Below are 17,329 nucleotides of genomic sequence, written 5' to 3' on the forward strand. Positions count from 1 at the left end.
CACCATCAGTAACACACTACAACGGCAGGGAATCAAATCCCGCAGTGCCAGACGTGTTCCGCTGCTGAAGCCAGTGCATGTCCAGGCCCGTCTGAAGTTTGCCAGAGAGCACATGGATGATACAGCAGAGGATTGGGAGAATGTCATGTGGTCAGATGAAACCAAAGTAGAACTTTTTGGTATAAACTCAACTTGTCGTGTTTGGAGGAAGAAGAATACTGAGTTGCATCCCAAGAACACCATACCTACTGTGAAGCATGGGGGTGGAAACATCATGCTATGGGGCTGTTTTTCTGCCAAGGGGACAGGACGACTGATCCGTGTTAAGGACAGAATGAATGGGGCCATGTATCGTGAGATTTTGAGCCAAAACCTCCTTCCATCAGTGAGAACTTTGAAGATGAAACGAGGCTGGGTCTTCCAACATGACAATGATCCAAAACACACCGCCCGGGCAACAAAGGAGTGGCTCCGTAAGAAGCATTTGAAAGTCCTGGAGTGGCCTAGCCAGTCTCCAGACCTCAACCCCATAGAAAATCTGTGGCGGGAGTTGAAAGTCCGTGTTGCTCGGCGACAGCCCCAAAACATCACTGCTCTCGAGAAGATCTGCATGGAGGAATGGGCCAAAATACCAGCTACTGTGTGTGCAAACCTGGTAAAGACCTATAGTAAACGTTTGACCTCTGTTATTGCCAACAAAGGTTATGTTACAAAGTATTGAGTTGTATTTTTGTTATTGACCAAATACTTATTTTCCACCCTGATTTACGAATGAATTCTTTACAAATCCTACCATGTGGATTCATGGATTTTTTTTCCACATTCTGTCTCTCACAGTTGAAGTGTACCTCTGGTGCAAATTACTGACCTCTGTCATCATTTTAGGTGGGGGAACTTGTACAATCGGTGGCTGACTAAATACTTTTTTGCCCCACTGTAGATAATCTGTGGAGGGAGCTGAAACTTTGATGTGGCTAGCAGCAGCCAAGAAGCTTAAAGGACAGAGTTTCAGTAAAGAGGAGACGACCAAAATCTCTCCTGAGATGTTTGCAAACCTGGTGATCAACAACAAGAAAGCTCCTACCGCTGTGCTTGCAAACAAGGGTTTCTCCAACAAGTACCAAGTCAGTTCCTATGAGCTCATTAACTCACTACTTAAATTCTGATGTGGGTCAGTCTTTGGTGTTAAATCCCAACAACACTGTGGATCTTCTAACCCGGGATATTCCTCGGTAATTACCAATCATCAACAGTTCTGCTACTCGCAGGCCACAGCAAGGAGTGAGGAGATGGAACTGCCAGGAGCCGAGACGCGCTGCTCTAAAACCAGGTATTTTCTAATGGAGGAGCTCACATTTTATACTTATGATTCCACTGACAGAATTTCTCATCCACATAATCCTGTAAATGGTCCGACTGTCAGTCAGCTGATCTCAACTATAAAAAAAAAAAAAAAACTGACATTTTTACTTCCCAAACCCTGCACGTCAAGTCAAACTCCTGCTGCTTCTCTACAGAGTGGTTAAAAAAGAGAAACACGGAAAAAGCTGTGAAAAGAGAGAAATAAATTATATAAGAAATGAGAATGACAAGGGATTAAAAGACTGTTAGGGAAGTGTAAAATGAGATATGGAAAAAAGTAAGGAAGAAGAAGTCAAGAAAGCTACATTTAAGACTTTGAAACTAGTAACACTACCCTCGACTGAAATGAAGTCCAATTTAAATCAAATTAAAAATCAAAGCAGAAGAGACTGCCCCATTTCTGAATGGAAAGCTATGAAGCTATAAATGGTCAGAACGAGGACATTTGGAAACTAACTGTTCAAAGCCAAGAAGTCTAACTAGGTTTAGTAAAGGAGATAAGACACATTAGCGAAAGTAAACTCCTTCTGTGTAGACTGATTGGAAACTGGCCAACAAAAGCCTACTGTATCACTGCAGTGTGATAAAAAAAACCAAAAAAAAAAAACCCTGAAGCTGCTGTTTAAGACATTTTTATGTTCAAGTTTAAGGCTATATTTATTTTAAGAGTCTGTCAAAAAAATTTTTTAGAAGCAGTCAATGCCCGGGAGAAAGAAAGAGTGAAGGAGGAGTAATATAGCAAGGCCAAACAAAGACACAGAGCGGTTCACCTCTCACACGGCCCGAGAGGAGATTTATTTATTGCTGCCTGCTCTGCAGAAATCAGCAATCAGCTTTTATTGGCTGAGCAGGAGAGCTTGACACAGACTTACAATAAGTCTGCTACAGTCAAAGGTTCATGGTAGTTTGGTTATTGTCAAACAAACATAAAAAGACCAAAATCAACAATAAATGTATCCAACCAACAACAACTGCGTGGCTATGTGAAGCCTAATTTATATCACTCCTCTGATTAATTCGGGCTCTCTGCAGATTTACATCGTATTCTGTGTCACAGTGCATCTGCATCTTAATATGCACTGCTCAAACAAAAGCCAAAAAGAACAAGAACCAGATATCTATACTGATATGAACCGGGTAATGTGTTAGGAACACAAGGACGCCATGTCGTTTGATGGAAATGAAAACGATAAACCCACAGAGGACTGATTTCAAAATAAACTAGTCAAGCTAGTCCATTTTGACGATATAGTACTCGATATTCTGCTTGGCTCCCACATGCTTGTATGCATGGCTGACAACATCGGGGCATCCTCCTAATGACATGATGAGTCCAGAGCATCACTGAGCTCCTGGACACTCTGAGGGGTAACCTGGCAGCATCGGATGGAGCAAAACATAATGTCTATTGGGTTGAGTTGCGTTTCTATTGGTCAGGTGACTACCTAATGGCAGTCAGGGTTCTGTTGCCTAGTTTATAGAGGTTATGTGCCCCCTTAGCTATGGCTTCTTCAGACCCCTTCACATGTCTGTCACATGTTTAGGGTGAACTTGCTGTCACCTGTTAAAGAACAGATGGTAGACCTGCCAGTTCTGGTATTCTATGGCAAATGCAAATCAGGCACCGCGGTGCTGAGCAGTGAGCACAGGGCCAACTAGAGCAGGGGTCTCCAACTCAGTCCTTGAGCGCTACGGTCCTACAGCTTTTAGATGCACCCCCACTCCAACACAGCTGAATCAAATGAAAAGCATCTCTCGAGGACTGGAGTTGGAGACCCCTGCACTAGAGGTTGTACCGCTGGGCCCTCAGGCCACCTTCATGAAGTCTGTTCCCGATTGTTTGGTCAGAGACACTCACACCAGTGACCTGCTAGAGGTACTTTTGTAGCTCCCAGTGCTGATGCAAGCTGCTGATGGGTTAAAGGCCTTCTATGGCCCTGTCCAGCTGTCCTAGAGTAACTGCCTGTCTCCTGGCATCTAAGCCATGCTCTTCAGACTGTTCTGGGAGACAGAGTAAAACTTCTGAAAATGTCACTTATTAATGTGCCGTCATGGAGAAGTTGGACTACCTGTGGAACCTCTGTAAGGTCCAGGTATTGTCTAATGTTACCAGCAGTGACACTGACTCGAGCCAAATGCAAAACAAGTGAAAACAGTCAGAAAAGATCAGGAAGGGAAAATGTCAGTGGCCTCCACCCTTAAAACCATTCCTGTTTCGGGTTTGTCTCTTCGTTGCTCCTCTAGTGCACCTGCTGTTAATGTCATTAAAACTAAAGCAGTTAAAACCAATCAACAACCCCCTCTGCTACTTAAATGACCAGATTTTTTCACCCTCACAAGCTATGGTGATCACCTTGAATACACAAATAAGGACCAGACCTTCTGCTTCACTGAGGTTAGTGACACATTTATAAATAATCACTTATCATTATATGTAATAGGAAATTCAATTGAGAAACCAATTATGACAAACCATGTGAAAGAAGCAGGATAAATCCAGGTACTTTCTCATTCTACATCACAAATTCAATTTGTTGTCCCCCATAAACCCCCCACCAGAGCGGCCAAAGGTTCGCCATCGAGCCCCACCCTCAACAGAGCAATCGAAGTCACATTGCCCAGCCTCGCCCCCCTTAGTTCCTCTTCATGCCCTGTCTCCGCAGTCTGATGCGTGATGTGTGAAGGGTCCGGGCTGTGAGGATTATGGCAGTGATGACTTTTCCCAGGAGAAGCTGGGACCCTGTTTACTAGAAGGTTTTAAAATTTCTGTACTTTTAGGTGACAGGAGACATGTGGCCTGGTCAAAACACAGAGAGCTGCACTCTAAAAGATCTTTAAACATACCTTGTGTGCCACAGACTGCTCCCAAACACGAGGGGACAAGTAATACCTCTAAAACACTTAAGTTGGCTTTATTAAACATTAGATCTCTAGCTGGGAAAACATTTTTAATTAATGATTTAATCACTGAGCACAGCCTTGATTTTATGTTTTTAACTGAAACTTGGTTGGACCAAAGTAACAGTGGAGCTGTTCTCATCGAGACGACCCCTCCTAACTACAGTTTTATCAGTGAGGTCAGGGCGAGCAGGAGAGGAGGAGGGGTTGCTGTCTTATTTAATGAATCATTTCAATGTAAGCAGCTATCTCCTGGAAGTTTTCAGTCTTTTGAATATGTGGCTTTACAGCTGAAGGCCCCATCCAAAGTTGTGTTTCTTAATGTTTACAGGCCTCCCAAATACTGCACAGACTTTTTTAATGACCTCAGTGAACTGCTGTCTGTGATCTGTGTTGATTTTGACTGTGTAATTATTGCTGGGGATTTTAACATTCATGTGGACAACCCTCAGGACAAAGGGACTAAAGACCTGAGTAACACTCTGGGCAACTTTGGGCTGACTCAGCATGTAACAGAGGCCACACATAATAGAGGACACACTCTTGACCTACTGATCTCCAAGGGCCTGAGCATTTCAAAGGTTACTGTGTCTGATGTGGGCCTGTCTGATCATTACTGTGTTTTCTTTGAAAGTAAAATCTCAGCCCACACAAATATATCAACAACAGTGATCACAAAACGGTGTATAACTGAACACAGTAGTGCAATTTTTAACCAGGTCTTCCCATTAACACCTGACCTGCCCAGAGGGTCAGTCAATGAGCTCGTCAATAGCTTCAATGCTAACATGTTAAATGTAATGGACACTATTGCTCCCATTAAGGTGAAGGTTATCTCTGGAAGGAAAAAGTCTCCATGGAGAAACTCCACACTGGTGAAAAATGAAAAAAGAGAGTGTAGGAAAGCTGAGCGCAGATGGAGAAAAACAAACCTCCAGGTTCATTATGACATTTATAAAGAGAAACTTCACAATTATAATTTACAACTGAGGAATGCAAGGAGGTCCTACTTCTCTGACATCATCACTAAAAACAGCCATAATGCTCGGGTCTTATTTTCTACAGTTGACAGGCTAACAAACCCTCCTGTGTCAGTGGCAGCTGAACTTCATTCGACCATGGCCTGCAATGACTTTGCCAAATTCTTCACTGAAAAAATCCAAAAAATTAGACAAGCAGTTGGTACATCAACAGCAGATCCAGGATATGTACTGTGTCCACCAAAAAACTGTTTAAACACCATGAAACAGTTTCAACCTATTAACAGCAAAGACCTGGAGGACATCTTAGGTCAACTGAACTCCTCCTCTTGCTGTTTAGATGTCCTGCCAACAAGTTTTTTCAAAAAGGTCTCAAAGACTTTAGAGTCAGACCTGTTACAGATCGTCAACTTTTCTTTATTATCAGGTGTGTTTCCAGAATCACTAAAAACTGCTGTAATCAAACCTATACTGAAAAAGGACAATCTTGACAAGACACAAATGAACAACTACAGGCCGATCTCAAATCTCCCGTTTTTAAGTAAGATCATTGAAAAAGCAGTTTCTCAACAGCTCAGTTACTTCTTAAAACAGAATAATTGCTACGATGCCTTCCAGTCAGGTTTTAGACAGAACCACAGCACTGAAACCGCTCTGACCAAAGTGTTTAATGACATATGTCTGAATACAGACAGTGGAAAAATGTCAGTCCTAGTTTTACTGGATCTCAGTGCAGCATTTGATACAGTTGACCACAACATATTACTCAAACGACTGGAGAACTGGACAGGTCTTTCAGGAACTGTACTAAACTGGTTCAAAACATACGTAGAAAACAGGAAATACTTTGTATCAATAGGTAACTTCACATCTGAGCAGACAAGTATCACATGTGGAGTTCCCCAAGGTTCCATCTTGGGACCCCTTCTGTTTAACATCTACATGCTCCCACTGGCACAGATTATAAACAACAACAAAATAAACTATCACAGCTATGCAGATGACACACAAATATATATCACAATGTCACCAGGAGACCGAGGCCCTGTACAGGCTCTTGGTAAATGCATCGAGGAAATTAATGACTGGTTGTGCCACAATTTTCTCCAGCTAAACAAAAACAAAACTGAGGTAATAGTCTTTGGCGCCAAAGAAAAACGATTACAGGTCACCAGAGAACTTCAATCTATACATCTAAAAACCACAAACCAGGCGAGAAATTTGGGTGTAGTGATGGATGCAGACCTAAACTTAGAAAAACACATTAAGACAATAACAAAGTCAGCTTACTATCACCTCAAGAATATATCAAGGATAAAAGATCTGATGTCTCAACAGGACCTGGAAAAACTAGTCCATGCATTCATTTTTAGTAGGCTTGATTACTGTAACAGCATCTTTACAGGTCTACCTAAAAAATCAGTCAGACAACTACAGCTCATTCAGAACTCTGCTGCTCGAGTCCTCACTAAGACCAAAAAAGTGGACCACATCAGTCCAGCTCTGAGGTCCTTACACTGGCTGCCTGTCCGTCAGAGGATAGACTTTAAAGTTCTGATGCTGGCCTATAAAGCTCTGAATGGTTTAGGACCAAAATACATCAATGACCTCCTGACCCAGTATGAACCTTCCAGATCCCTCAGGTCATCTGGATCCGGTCTTTTATCAGTTCCCAGAGTCAGAACCAGACACGGAGAAGCTGCATTCAGCTTTTATGCTCCTTATATCTGGAACAAACTCCCAGAAAGCCTCAGATCAGCTGAAACACTCAGTTTATTTAAATCCAGGTTGAAGACTCACCTGTTCTCAGCTGCATTTGAATAAAGCACCAAATCCACACTTTAAGCTTAAATTTCAAAACTTACATTAACTACTGATTTTATCTACTGTTCTGATTTTATCTGTTTTGATTTTATATACTGTTGTTTGTTTGTTTGTTTGTTAATTAGTTAGTTAGTTTATTTGCTTGTTTTATTCAATTTTAAATCATGCTTTTTATTTGTTCTTGTTTCTAATGTCTCTGTAAAGCACTTTGAATCACCTTGTTGTTGAATTGTGCTATACAAATAAACTTGCCTTGCCTTGCCTTATAAAGCTTTCCTGCTCACTGATTTGCAGCATCACCCACAGTGCAGTACAACTCAGAGGTATTCATTTGGCAGCAGTGGTTGTCGTCCCCCCCCACCCTGTGAAAAAATGTTAAAAATTGCTCAATGTTAAGTTGCAAGCCTTATTATTGCCTAACCCGCTTCCCTGTTGGTTCACATAGACTTCACAGGAAAAGCCTTTTTTTATGAAGTAAAGCAGTGATGACAAGACTGGACCATCAATCTGGTTACTTTATCACTTTCACTGTAAGGAATATCAAGGCTGCTCTTCCCCTTGAAAATACTCTTATTCACACAGCACAGTCAAAATACAGTGAAGCAAAGGAAGACTGAACCTGAGTGAGTGTGTTAAAGTAAACGTGAGAAGTTAACCGACTGATCGACATGGTGACTGAGGTGTCGTGCATTTTAGGAGCAGCGGGGCAGCGAGTGTTGTAGTGCACAAGAGTGTCGGAGAGGAAGAGCAGATGCAGTGAAGATGAATGGAAGCTTACCTGCTCCGTGGCCAGCTTTTTGTTGGGCTGTCCGCTGATGAATGGCTGTAGCCTGCAACACAGACAGCAACATCATCACACTTAGCCTTCTTTATTTTCTTTAGCTCATTTGTTTTATTACTGTTTAACATAAGTCCTACTAATCATAGTGAGGCAGAGGAGCTAGCTTGTATTTGACACATTGCTAACATCAAACTCAAACATGAAACATTTTCTATGTATTCTAGGTTCTTTTGTGAATAAAATCGGGTTAATGATATTTGCGGTTTCACAGCATCCCAGCTTCTTTTGGAACTGGGTTGTAAACGTGCTTCTTAAGTGGAATCATTGACTCTATCTCCTTGGTGTTGTAACTAGATTATTTGATGTTATATGGCACCCCATAAACAGCAGCTTCCACAACAACCAAACCAACACATCTGGACTTCGTTCACACAGTCTGTGTGTGCAACCAGCAATATTCATCAGTACTGGACAAACACTGTCCCTGTAGGTCTTTACCTTACAATATAAAGTGCCTTAAGGTGACTGTTGTTGCGATTTAGTGCTTTATAAATAAAACTGAAATGAACTGAACAGCACAGCAGTCCTACAGTGAAGCAAACACATTGCCTACAAAGGTTACAGACTAATGGGCTCCCCTTTGTTTTAACAGTGCTGAACAGCAAACACTGAAATGACATAAAATACTTAAAATTAACCTTGATTTTTAACAGCGGCTGGGCTTTATGACCTTGAAGTTGCACGACTGTAGAAAATGAGTTCCATTACTCAAACTGAAGCACAATCTGAAATGCCAGTGAGTCTACAAGAGGATTAAATGTGCGGATTTTATGAACCCCTAAAAGCCTGAAAGTAAGATATTCATTATTTTTCCAGACATTAGAAGATAATAAAATCTTCTATTCTGAGGCCAGTTCAGATTACATTTCACTGTTAACCTCAGCAGCGAGGACACCGCCTGCCTGCTTCTGCTCAGCTTCGTTTCTTTCTTCCACCGCATTCGTGTCCTCTCTCTTTGTCCCTGATTGGCTAACAGATTCACATACCCGTTTCTCTTCAGTAAGCTCATGTTAGCAAGGTGTTACCTAAACATACCCAGTATAGTAACATTTTCCCACAAGTACAAGCTAGTGGTGAAGGGATTCGGTGTTGTTGTTGTTATTGACATTTTACAGTTTAAGCCAATGTGCTGGAGAGCATGTAAAAGCACACTGCTAGCATGACTAATAATAAAGGACCTCCTTTGTGCTCCACTAAATAATCAGGACTTTTACAGTCAATTTAAGCAGAACAGGAACAAGGGAAATCGAGCTATCACAGCAGCCTTCTGGGGATGAAATAATGGCTGATATAATCATTAATAAAAATTGTAATGACAATAGCTCCTGCTGATACCAGTTCCTGCTCATTGTTGCCATTTGGACAGATGGGACAGCAGAACATTGCTGTATGTCGGATGGCTCTTTGCAACCACTCTTACAGAAAAAAAAGCACATTTTATTTGTACTTGACGCTGATGCAGCATTTAACTCTTGACACAACACAGGTAGAGCATTGTATTATCTTAGTGCAGCTGGTCTCTGTTGGCTTCAGGGCGACTAGCTCACATTTCTAGGCAACTGCGATTAAAAAAAAGGAAAAGGAAAAAAAATGGTGTGAATGAGAAATGAGCCCAAACTGTGAGTGACAGGCAGAGCGACTGTCTGTCTCTGTGAGTGCAATCTCTTCCTAGACAGTCGCGGAGATAATCAGCAATGAACGCACCACTGGCAGTAATTCCTAAGCAGCCGTCCCACCACCCCACTGGCTGGAATTAGCATTGTTCCCGAGGCTCCCCACCCCCATTTTCTGCCCACCCGGCCCGGCGCTGAGCTCTCCCTAGAGGCTTACAGTAAAGTGCTCAAATCTCACTGATAAGACGCAGAGCGCGAGTGAGCTTTTAATTAATCTGCTTTAACCGGGGGGAAAGGGGAGGAGGGGTAAAAGTGAATGTGGCATCTTCACCCCCCAACATCATCATTCCCCCCACCTCCTCCTTTCTCAAAGCTCATTATAAAATCCCAGCCAGGCCGGCGAAATGCTCCCCGCTGAGAGAACTATTTAGGGCCCCGTATATGTGCTAGACAAGACTGGCTCCCATGAGCCCTGACCTGGACACTGTGGAAAGAGGGAGGGACGGTGGAACCATGAGAGGAAGTGATGTCGTTAGGCAACAGGCAGTGGAAGGGGGCAAAAGGGTGAGAAGAAGAAGAAGGGATAGAGGGCAAAACAGCACGGGAGCGAATGAGGAAAAAGATTGGGTGAGGGCATGGGGAGGCATGGAGGGGGAACGCGGGGGAAGCCTGAAGAGAAGGAAGGTGCTTGGATTAAGAGAACAAAGGAAAACAATATTAAAGAATAAGATCAGCTAATAGCAGAAAGAGAAAAGCAGAAAGGAAGAAAAGAGCGCACAGAAATATCAGAATGGGAAGAAGAAGAAAAAACTGAGACTCAGGAGTGTTGACTGATTATTCCAAGGTTGTTCCTCACAGAACTAAGGCAGTAGTTCCTCCAGATAAACAGTCTTAATTAGCTAACCTTTGTTGTGTTGTGCTGCTAAGTGAAACCAAACACAAATTAGCTGAATCAGCTGCAACAGTTCTACATAATGGAGTTTAATTCTACGTAGCAGCCAGTCGTGGTGCATTCGTAGCTAGTGTGCCAGCTGTTTGAAGACGAGTGTGTCGTTCTTTTCAGCAGGTTTCTCAGTCGCTCATAATCACATTTGGAAGATATGCCGTGCATACTGATAGGAAAAAGAAAAAGGAGTGAAAGGTGTGAACATTTTACCTTTGGTAATAAATTTGTAAACTAAGACAATGACAAATGTTTCCCTGATTTAAAGCCATTGTGAGTGAGTGAATGAATAAGCCAGGGTGTTAACGGGGTAACACCCTGGGGATGTTTGTCAGTGTTTTGACACTTTACATAACACATGGAATACCTTTTCATGAGCTTGATATTTTTGTAAATAGGAAAAAAAATCTAATTTTAAATCGGTGCTCTGGCTGACATCAAACCACTTCCTGTAATTGCAACAGTTAGAGCGACTGATAGCGAGTGGGGTCAAAGGTTAGAGTCACAGGGCTATGAGAACACCAATGCTCCTCGAATGAACAGATAAAGACAATTTAACTGAGGTCAATGAAGGTTAAAAGAGTCGAGTAAGTGCTGTGGAAACAGCAGTTTTAACCTCTCCAGTGCTGATACCGCTCTCAGCTCTTCCACCACTTTGACTGAGACTAAAATATCTTGTCAGTGGTTGATAGACCACCATGAAATTTATAAAGAAAACCATGTTACCCCAAGAGGCTGTCAACTTGAAACATCTCCACAGCGTTAAGACTGATTGTCACAACATGTGCTGTCAAAAAACCCCAAAGACAACACAAAGACCAAAAGCAAGATTCCCCATCAGCTGTACTTAGACTTAGTGTTTGATAATCGCCAAATGATAGAACATCCAAATATTAAACTAGGATCCCAGGAAAAAAAACAGATGTGACACTGCATCTCTGATGTAGTTTTGCATACAACTCATTTAAAATTAACACTCCAAAAACCAGAGGCTTTGATTTTGGAGCTGTAAAAATAAGTCAGTATGATAATAACTTGTGTGTTATGTAGAGTAAATATTATGTTATCAGAAATAAAAGTATGTATATTGTTCTTAATGTTTATATCAATGAAGAATCTGGATAAATATTAACTGATACGTTATGGAGAAGGAGTGGACTAAAAGTAAGTGGGCAGTTCTTTCCACTCATTTTAGACACGTAGGCTGTCTCAGGACAGGGTTAGTGAAATTGGAGTGTAGTTTTCTGTATTTTTTATAGCAGTTTTATCATTTTTCCCTAAATGACTTTGCATGCTACCTGCATAAGCAAAATAAATTTGTCCAGGTCACTTTTTTGAGTTATGACATTATTTATTTCAGCATTATGGCCTCACTTATTTCTTAAAATAGCTTATTTTAATGATCATGTATTTGTCTTTTTTAGGATATAATAAAACACATTTTGGAAATGATACCTCTGCCTGTATGTCTTTGGGTACATTTAAAAAGTAGTACTGTGCAATACTACAAGTTCTACTATTGATTTGTGCGACTGATAACAATACTTGCTAATGTAGGGGAGAGCAGTGTGTCATGACTTTGCAAATTCTGAACACATTTTAATAAAATACATTTATAATATAGTTTATAATCAGTGTTGGGCAAGTTACTTTGAAAAAGTAATTAGTTATAGTTACTAGTTACTTCTTCAAAAAAGTAACTGAGTTAATATTCTAAAAGTAATTAATTACTCAAAAAGTAACCATTGTGTTACTTTAAAAAAAGTTTAACCCTCTGGGGTCCAGGGTATAATTGGCAATTTTTAACTACTTTTGATGTTTCCTCTACATTTCACCTTTAAAAACTATTTACTTTGCCTTGTTTGGTATCATCCTTTTCAGCACAACCTCACGTGTCTGAATTTACAGTTATGTTTTCATTTTGACATACTGTATTAACACAATTGATCTAAAATCAGACAAAAAACATAAAATCAGAGTAGAAAAAGTTATATTTTTCACTGTAACAACCACTAAACATGTTTAATGAATCATATTTCATAACTTTAAATGCAAATATAAATTGTCAATTTTAAAGTCCTATGCACAAGTTTTGCAAAAAACAAACTTATTTGCATCCATTTACCTTTTACCTTGATTTTTTTAAATAACCATTTCAAACTATTTACAGAACAATCTGTTCTGCATTCAATAAGATGCCACACAAATTATTTGTGCCACTCCAAATATTTCTGTCCACTATAAAGGAGAACATCACAGCCTGATACCTGCAGGTCTGACAGCAGCAGGTGCATCACTCCTGTTTCTACCTGGAGACAGCAGTCGCCTCATTGTTCTGACACACAACATAAAACTATCCAAACTACACACTAACTACACAAGACAACATGAACTACACACTCCAAACACGCCAAACGTCACAAATCTCTCACATCTCAAAACTCTCTTTTTCTGCTGTCTCTCTCTTGCCTTCACTCCTAAAACTTCTGTTTTTGTTTGGGGTTTTTTTTGCTCATAAGCAGAGAGTGCTCGCTGCGCTGTCCTTAGACAGTAAACGTGACGAAACTATTGAGGAAAAAACGGCGCGTATATATTGTTTATCATGACTCTGGTTTTACGTGGCCTATCAACACAATTTAAAAACTGGTAAATATCACCTTGTTGCTTTATCTTTAAGTGGTCATGTGATTGGCTTACCACGACTACTTTATTCTCCCTCAGTCAAACAGCAGCACTCATGTGATTGTTTTGCCCCCTTAGCTCCAGGTGTTGTGCTAGACAGTGATCGTGATTGCCGTCCACGGGAGCGCGCAGCTGCTTAAAGCTGTAGCGTCCAGATTACTTACAGCTACTTCCGTGCAACTGATATAAGATGAGGCTGAACACAGCTTCAACTGTCTGTTTATTGAAAAATAAATGGTTCGATTACTGGCTCCTCCAGTCTGCATGCCAAATATCCTTGGGCAAGATACTAACCCCAAATTGCCCTCCGATGCGTTCATCGGAGTGTGAATGTGTGTGAATGTTTATTAGTTGCACTTGTGTTTAGCAGTGCTTGTATGAGTGTGTGTGAATGGGTGAATGAGGCATGTTGTATAGAGCGCTTTGAGTACTCCGGGAGAGTAGAAAAGCGCTATATAAGAATCATTTACCATTAGTTGTAACGATAGGAATAGTAATTAGTTCGATTACTCGTTACTGAAAAAAGTAACGCCGTTATTCCCATCACTGTTCATCAGCTTTTCATTTATTTTGAAACTTTTTTTTTTAGACCTGGAACATAAACGTGTCTGTCTCTGAAGCACTGAGGGGCAACTTCTGTTGCTTAAATGTGAAATAAAGCTATAAATAAAATAGACGTGACAGTCAACACAAATGGTTCAGGTTTTTCAGAATGCGTGTGTCACATATCCTTTTTATTTTAAGAAAACTAACTTTTAACACAATTCAGGGTTAAAAGTTACAACCACAGCATTGGTATCAATAGTATCAATATTCAGATTGATCCACCGATCTCTATCAAAAAGTAATCTATGTGGAGTGATGTGCTGGAGTGCATGTCAATGACCATGACATACACTTCATCTGACACTTTAAGCACTTGCTATTGTAACTATGCAGATAACTTCTATAACTTCTGTTGCATGTCATAATTTTTGGATTAGTAAGTTTGACGTAGTGACTGATTTTTTGTTGTTGTTGTCACAAACACTGATTATTCATGAACAGCTTTTAGTGAAAGTTTTGTCATGTATGTCGGGAGAAAATCGGACAAACTGGTCCTTTAAAAACCTTCAAATTTGCAACCGCACATGAGCTAAATAAAACTGTGCGGTTGAATTGAATCTGATTCTTCCTCTTGTACACTATTACAAATGTTTTCATTTCAAATTCATACAGAGAGTCTCAGGAGTGCCTTACACTGAGTCAGATTTCCTAATGAAACCCGTTGCTGCGAGTGTAAGATAAGATAAGATAAGATAGAACTTTATTAATCCCTCGGGTGGGTTCCTCTGGGAAATTCGACTTCCAAAAAAAGCACAGCAACGACCGAAGTTACAGTTACAGAATTGTTATATATATATATATATATATATATATATATATATATATATATATATATATATATATATATATATATATATATATATATATATATATACATACACACACACACACACACCACACACACACACACACACACACATATATATAAATACAGAGACAAATATAAATAAAATATACGAAGGGGATAAATAGAATAAATAGGAATAAAAAATAAAAATACAAGTGAATTGCACATTTCAAGTATTGAGTCTATTGCACTGTTGACTATTTACAAAAAGTATTGCACAAAAGGTATTGCACAGTGAGGTGAAGAGGCACTACAGCTTAGTTGTTCCCCCCTCCTTTGTCCTCCTGTTTCCCCTCCCTCTCCCCTCCAGAGAGGAGTTAAACAGTCTGATGGCGTGTGGGACAAAGGAGTTTTTAAGTCTGTTAGTTCTTGTCTTGGGGAGAAGCAACCTGTCACTGAACAGACTCTTCTGATTGTTTATGGTGTGTATAAAGTCAAAATACACACTCGCTCCATTACCACATTTGCTTCCCCCATGATTTCATTTTGCAATAACTCTGCTCGTCATTAGAGCTTCTAATCATTCTGCAGTATGTCGTCTCTCTTCTCGTTTCCATTGTGCGCCGGCGTTCGCGGGACATTTGTTGTTGTTTTGCTCGTTAGCATCGAGGAGGGATGTTTCTACGAGCCTCTGCTTTTTAAATCGAGATGATTGCACCTGTTTGTTTTTTTGCGTTCGGATCAACTTCCATTTCTCCGCAAATGAACTGAGGCAAAACCAATATAAGGGAATAATTTCACTATTCGTACAATAATCCAATCAATAAGATAACAAAGAGGAAGGATGGAGGCGAGGAGGGGAGATAATCTGCAAACTGGGGGTTGAATAAAATTAGTTCTGCGATGAGCGCGGATGTAAATAAAAGATGATAATAATCTGAGCTTCCAACTCGATTTTCCAGCTGGGGACTAGATCCTTGGAGACGCGCGCGCACACACACGCACACACACACACACACACGCGCACACACACACACACACACACACACACTCCTTCAGCTCTTCGGCACAATTAAATCAGGCATAATCACCCACACATATACACACACAAGAAACTGCAGTGCCCACTCATACTTTCCCAGACACACAAATACAGACGCACAATACAGCCTCACACACACTCCCCCACAAAGAGTGTGTGCCTGTGATTCGTGTCCATTCAGGCTGCAGTGCATTGTGGGCCGGTGTGCAGCTTGGCAAGAGGAGACACAGACTCAGCCAAAAGAACTGATTGTGTTTTCTTCTCTGGCCAGTCCATCCAGCACTAACCCCATTACACACACACACACACACACACACACACACACACACACACACACACACACACACACACACACACACACACACACACACACACACACACACAGTACCTGGTACTGCAGATTCAAAAGGGTGAAGGGTTATATAGATGGCTGTTTATATGCAAAGACACGAAGGAAGAAGCACAATACAATCCTGAAAATCTGCATACCGTCAAACACACAATCAGCCGCTGTAACACACAACTGCAGAATCTGTACTTCTGTACAAACAGCAGTGTGAAGTAACTCAGATATTTTCCATCAAATGTGACAAAATTGTATTTTTCCTGGAGGGCATACGAACACCAGGACCGGGTAACTGGTCTGATCTACCCTAAACTTAGGTTTAATACAGCACGTGTTTCTCTGTCTGCAAACACACTTAAGGGTCATTTACTTTGCTACAAGTTATGGATGTAACATGGTTAAACCGGACAATATGATCCACAGGAAGATACCACAGAACTATATGTTCAGAGGTCCAGTCGATACTTTCTAACTCTTCTAACGCTACTAACTCTTTCACCCATAAAACAGACATTTGACAACCTCTGCTGTGCCACTGATAATGAGTTTTGACACCTCAATATATCAACAAAGATTTGGTTTGACAAATAGAATAATTTTATGCGGGTTTTTCCAAGGGTAGCTGCTTAGGCAAAGACCACCCTCGCTAACATACCCTCGCTAACATCTGATGCACACCCAGTCACTGTCCCAATAGCAGGCCTGAAACATGAAAGAAACCGCTCAGTTCAGAAAAGAGTTTTAAGGGTCATTCTAGGCTTCAATCAGACATTCAGCTGAACTCTCTTCAGGCACAATAACGAGGAGTGCTGTAAAAGATGATCTCGCCCACAATGAGATCTGATCTCATCTTCAAGGAATCGGTCCAGGATTACAGAGGACAGTGAGGTAACCTTAGCTCTGTCCAAATATCAAACAGATCTGTAGCTCGTGAACATTACAGGCTCTAATTGAATAACGAACCATCTTGTGTGCTATCCTTCGTTCCTGCTGGTGGTTCCTTCAATCGCTCGCCTCAAAGTTGGGATTAGTTTAACTTGGGCTGAATAACAGTTGATACTGCAGGTGATAAGATACCATGTTCTGATCCTTAAATCTACAGACAAACTGTAGGAAATTCTCCAAGTTTTCAAGAACACGCTTCCAAACGACCTCAAAATTCTCAGCCAACCACTGCTGATGAAAGGCAAAGTGGGCTCATTCCACAGTAATGAGATTTTTCTTAATAACTTCATGAAGTTAATCATATGTAGGACCTAGTAATGACATTACTTTCTTCATTTCACTTTTACAATCTGACACGCTGCTGCAGCTATGTTAGATGAAACAAAGTAAAAATGTGATTGCATTTGTAAAAACATCATCAGTAACTTGGTCTATGAAACTGAAAATACTGACTTTTCAG

The 17,329-nt window shown here is 40.7% G+C and overlaps 1 protein-coding gene across 1 annotated transcript in view; it reads right to left on the minus strand.

Annotated features, from left to right (window-relative positions):
• Positions 1–17,329, minus strand: part of brf1a (BRF1 general transcription factor IIIB subunit a) — a 132,434-nt gene that overhangs the window by 13,356 nt on the left and 101,749 nt on the right. Inside the window, exon 17 of the mRNA XM_085392262.1 lies at positions 7,843–7,894. Coding sequence (XP_085248388.1) covers positions 7,843–7,894 — 52 coding nt within the window. The remainder of the gene's footprint in view (positions 1–7,842; positions 7,895–17,329) is intronic.

Source organism: Rhamphochromis longiceps, linkage group LG19, assembly GCF_057381845.1.
Source record: "Rhamphochromis longiceps isolate RC_006_pf linkage group LG19, R_longiceps_female_GT1.1, whole genome shotgun sequence".
In the NCBI taxonomy this organism is placed as follows: domain Eukaryota; kingdom Metazoa; phylum Chordata; class Actinopteri; order Cichliformes; family Cichlidae; genus Rhamphochromis; species Rhamphochromis longiceps.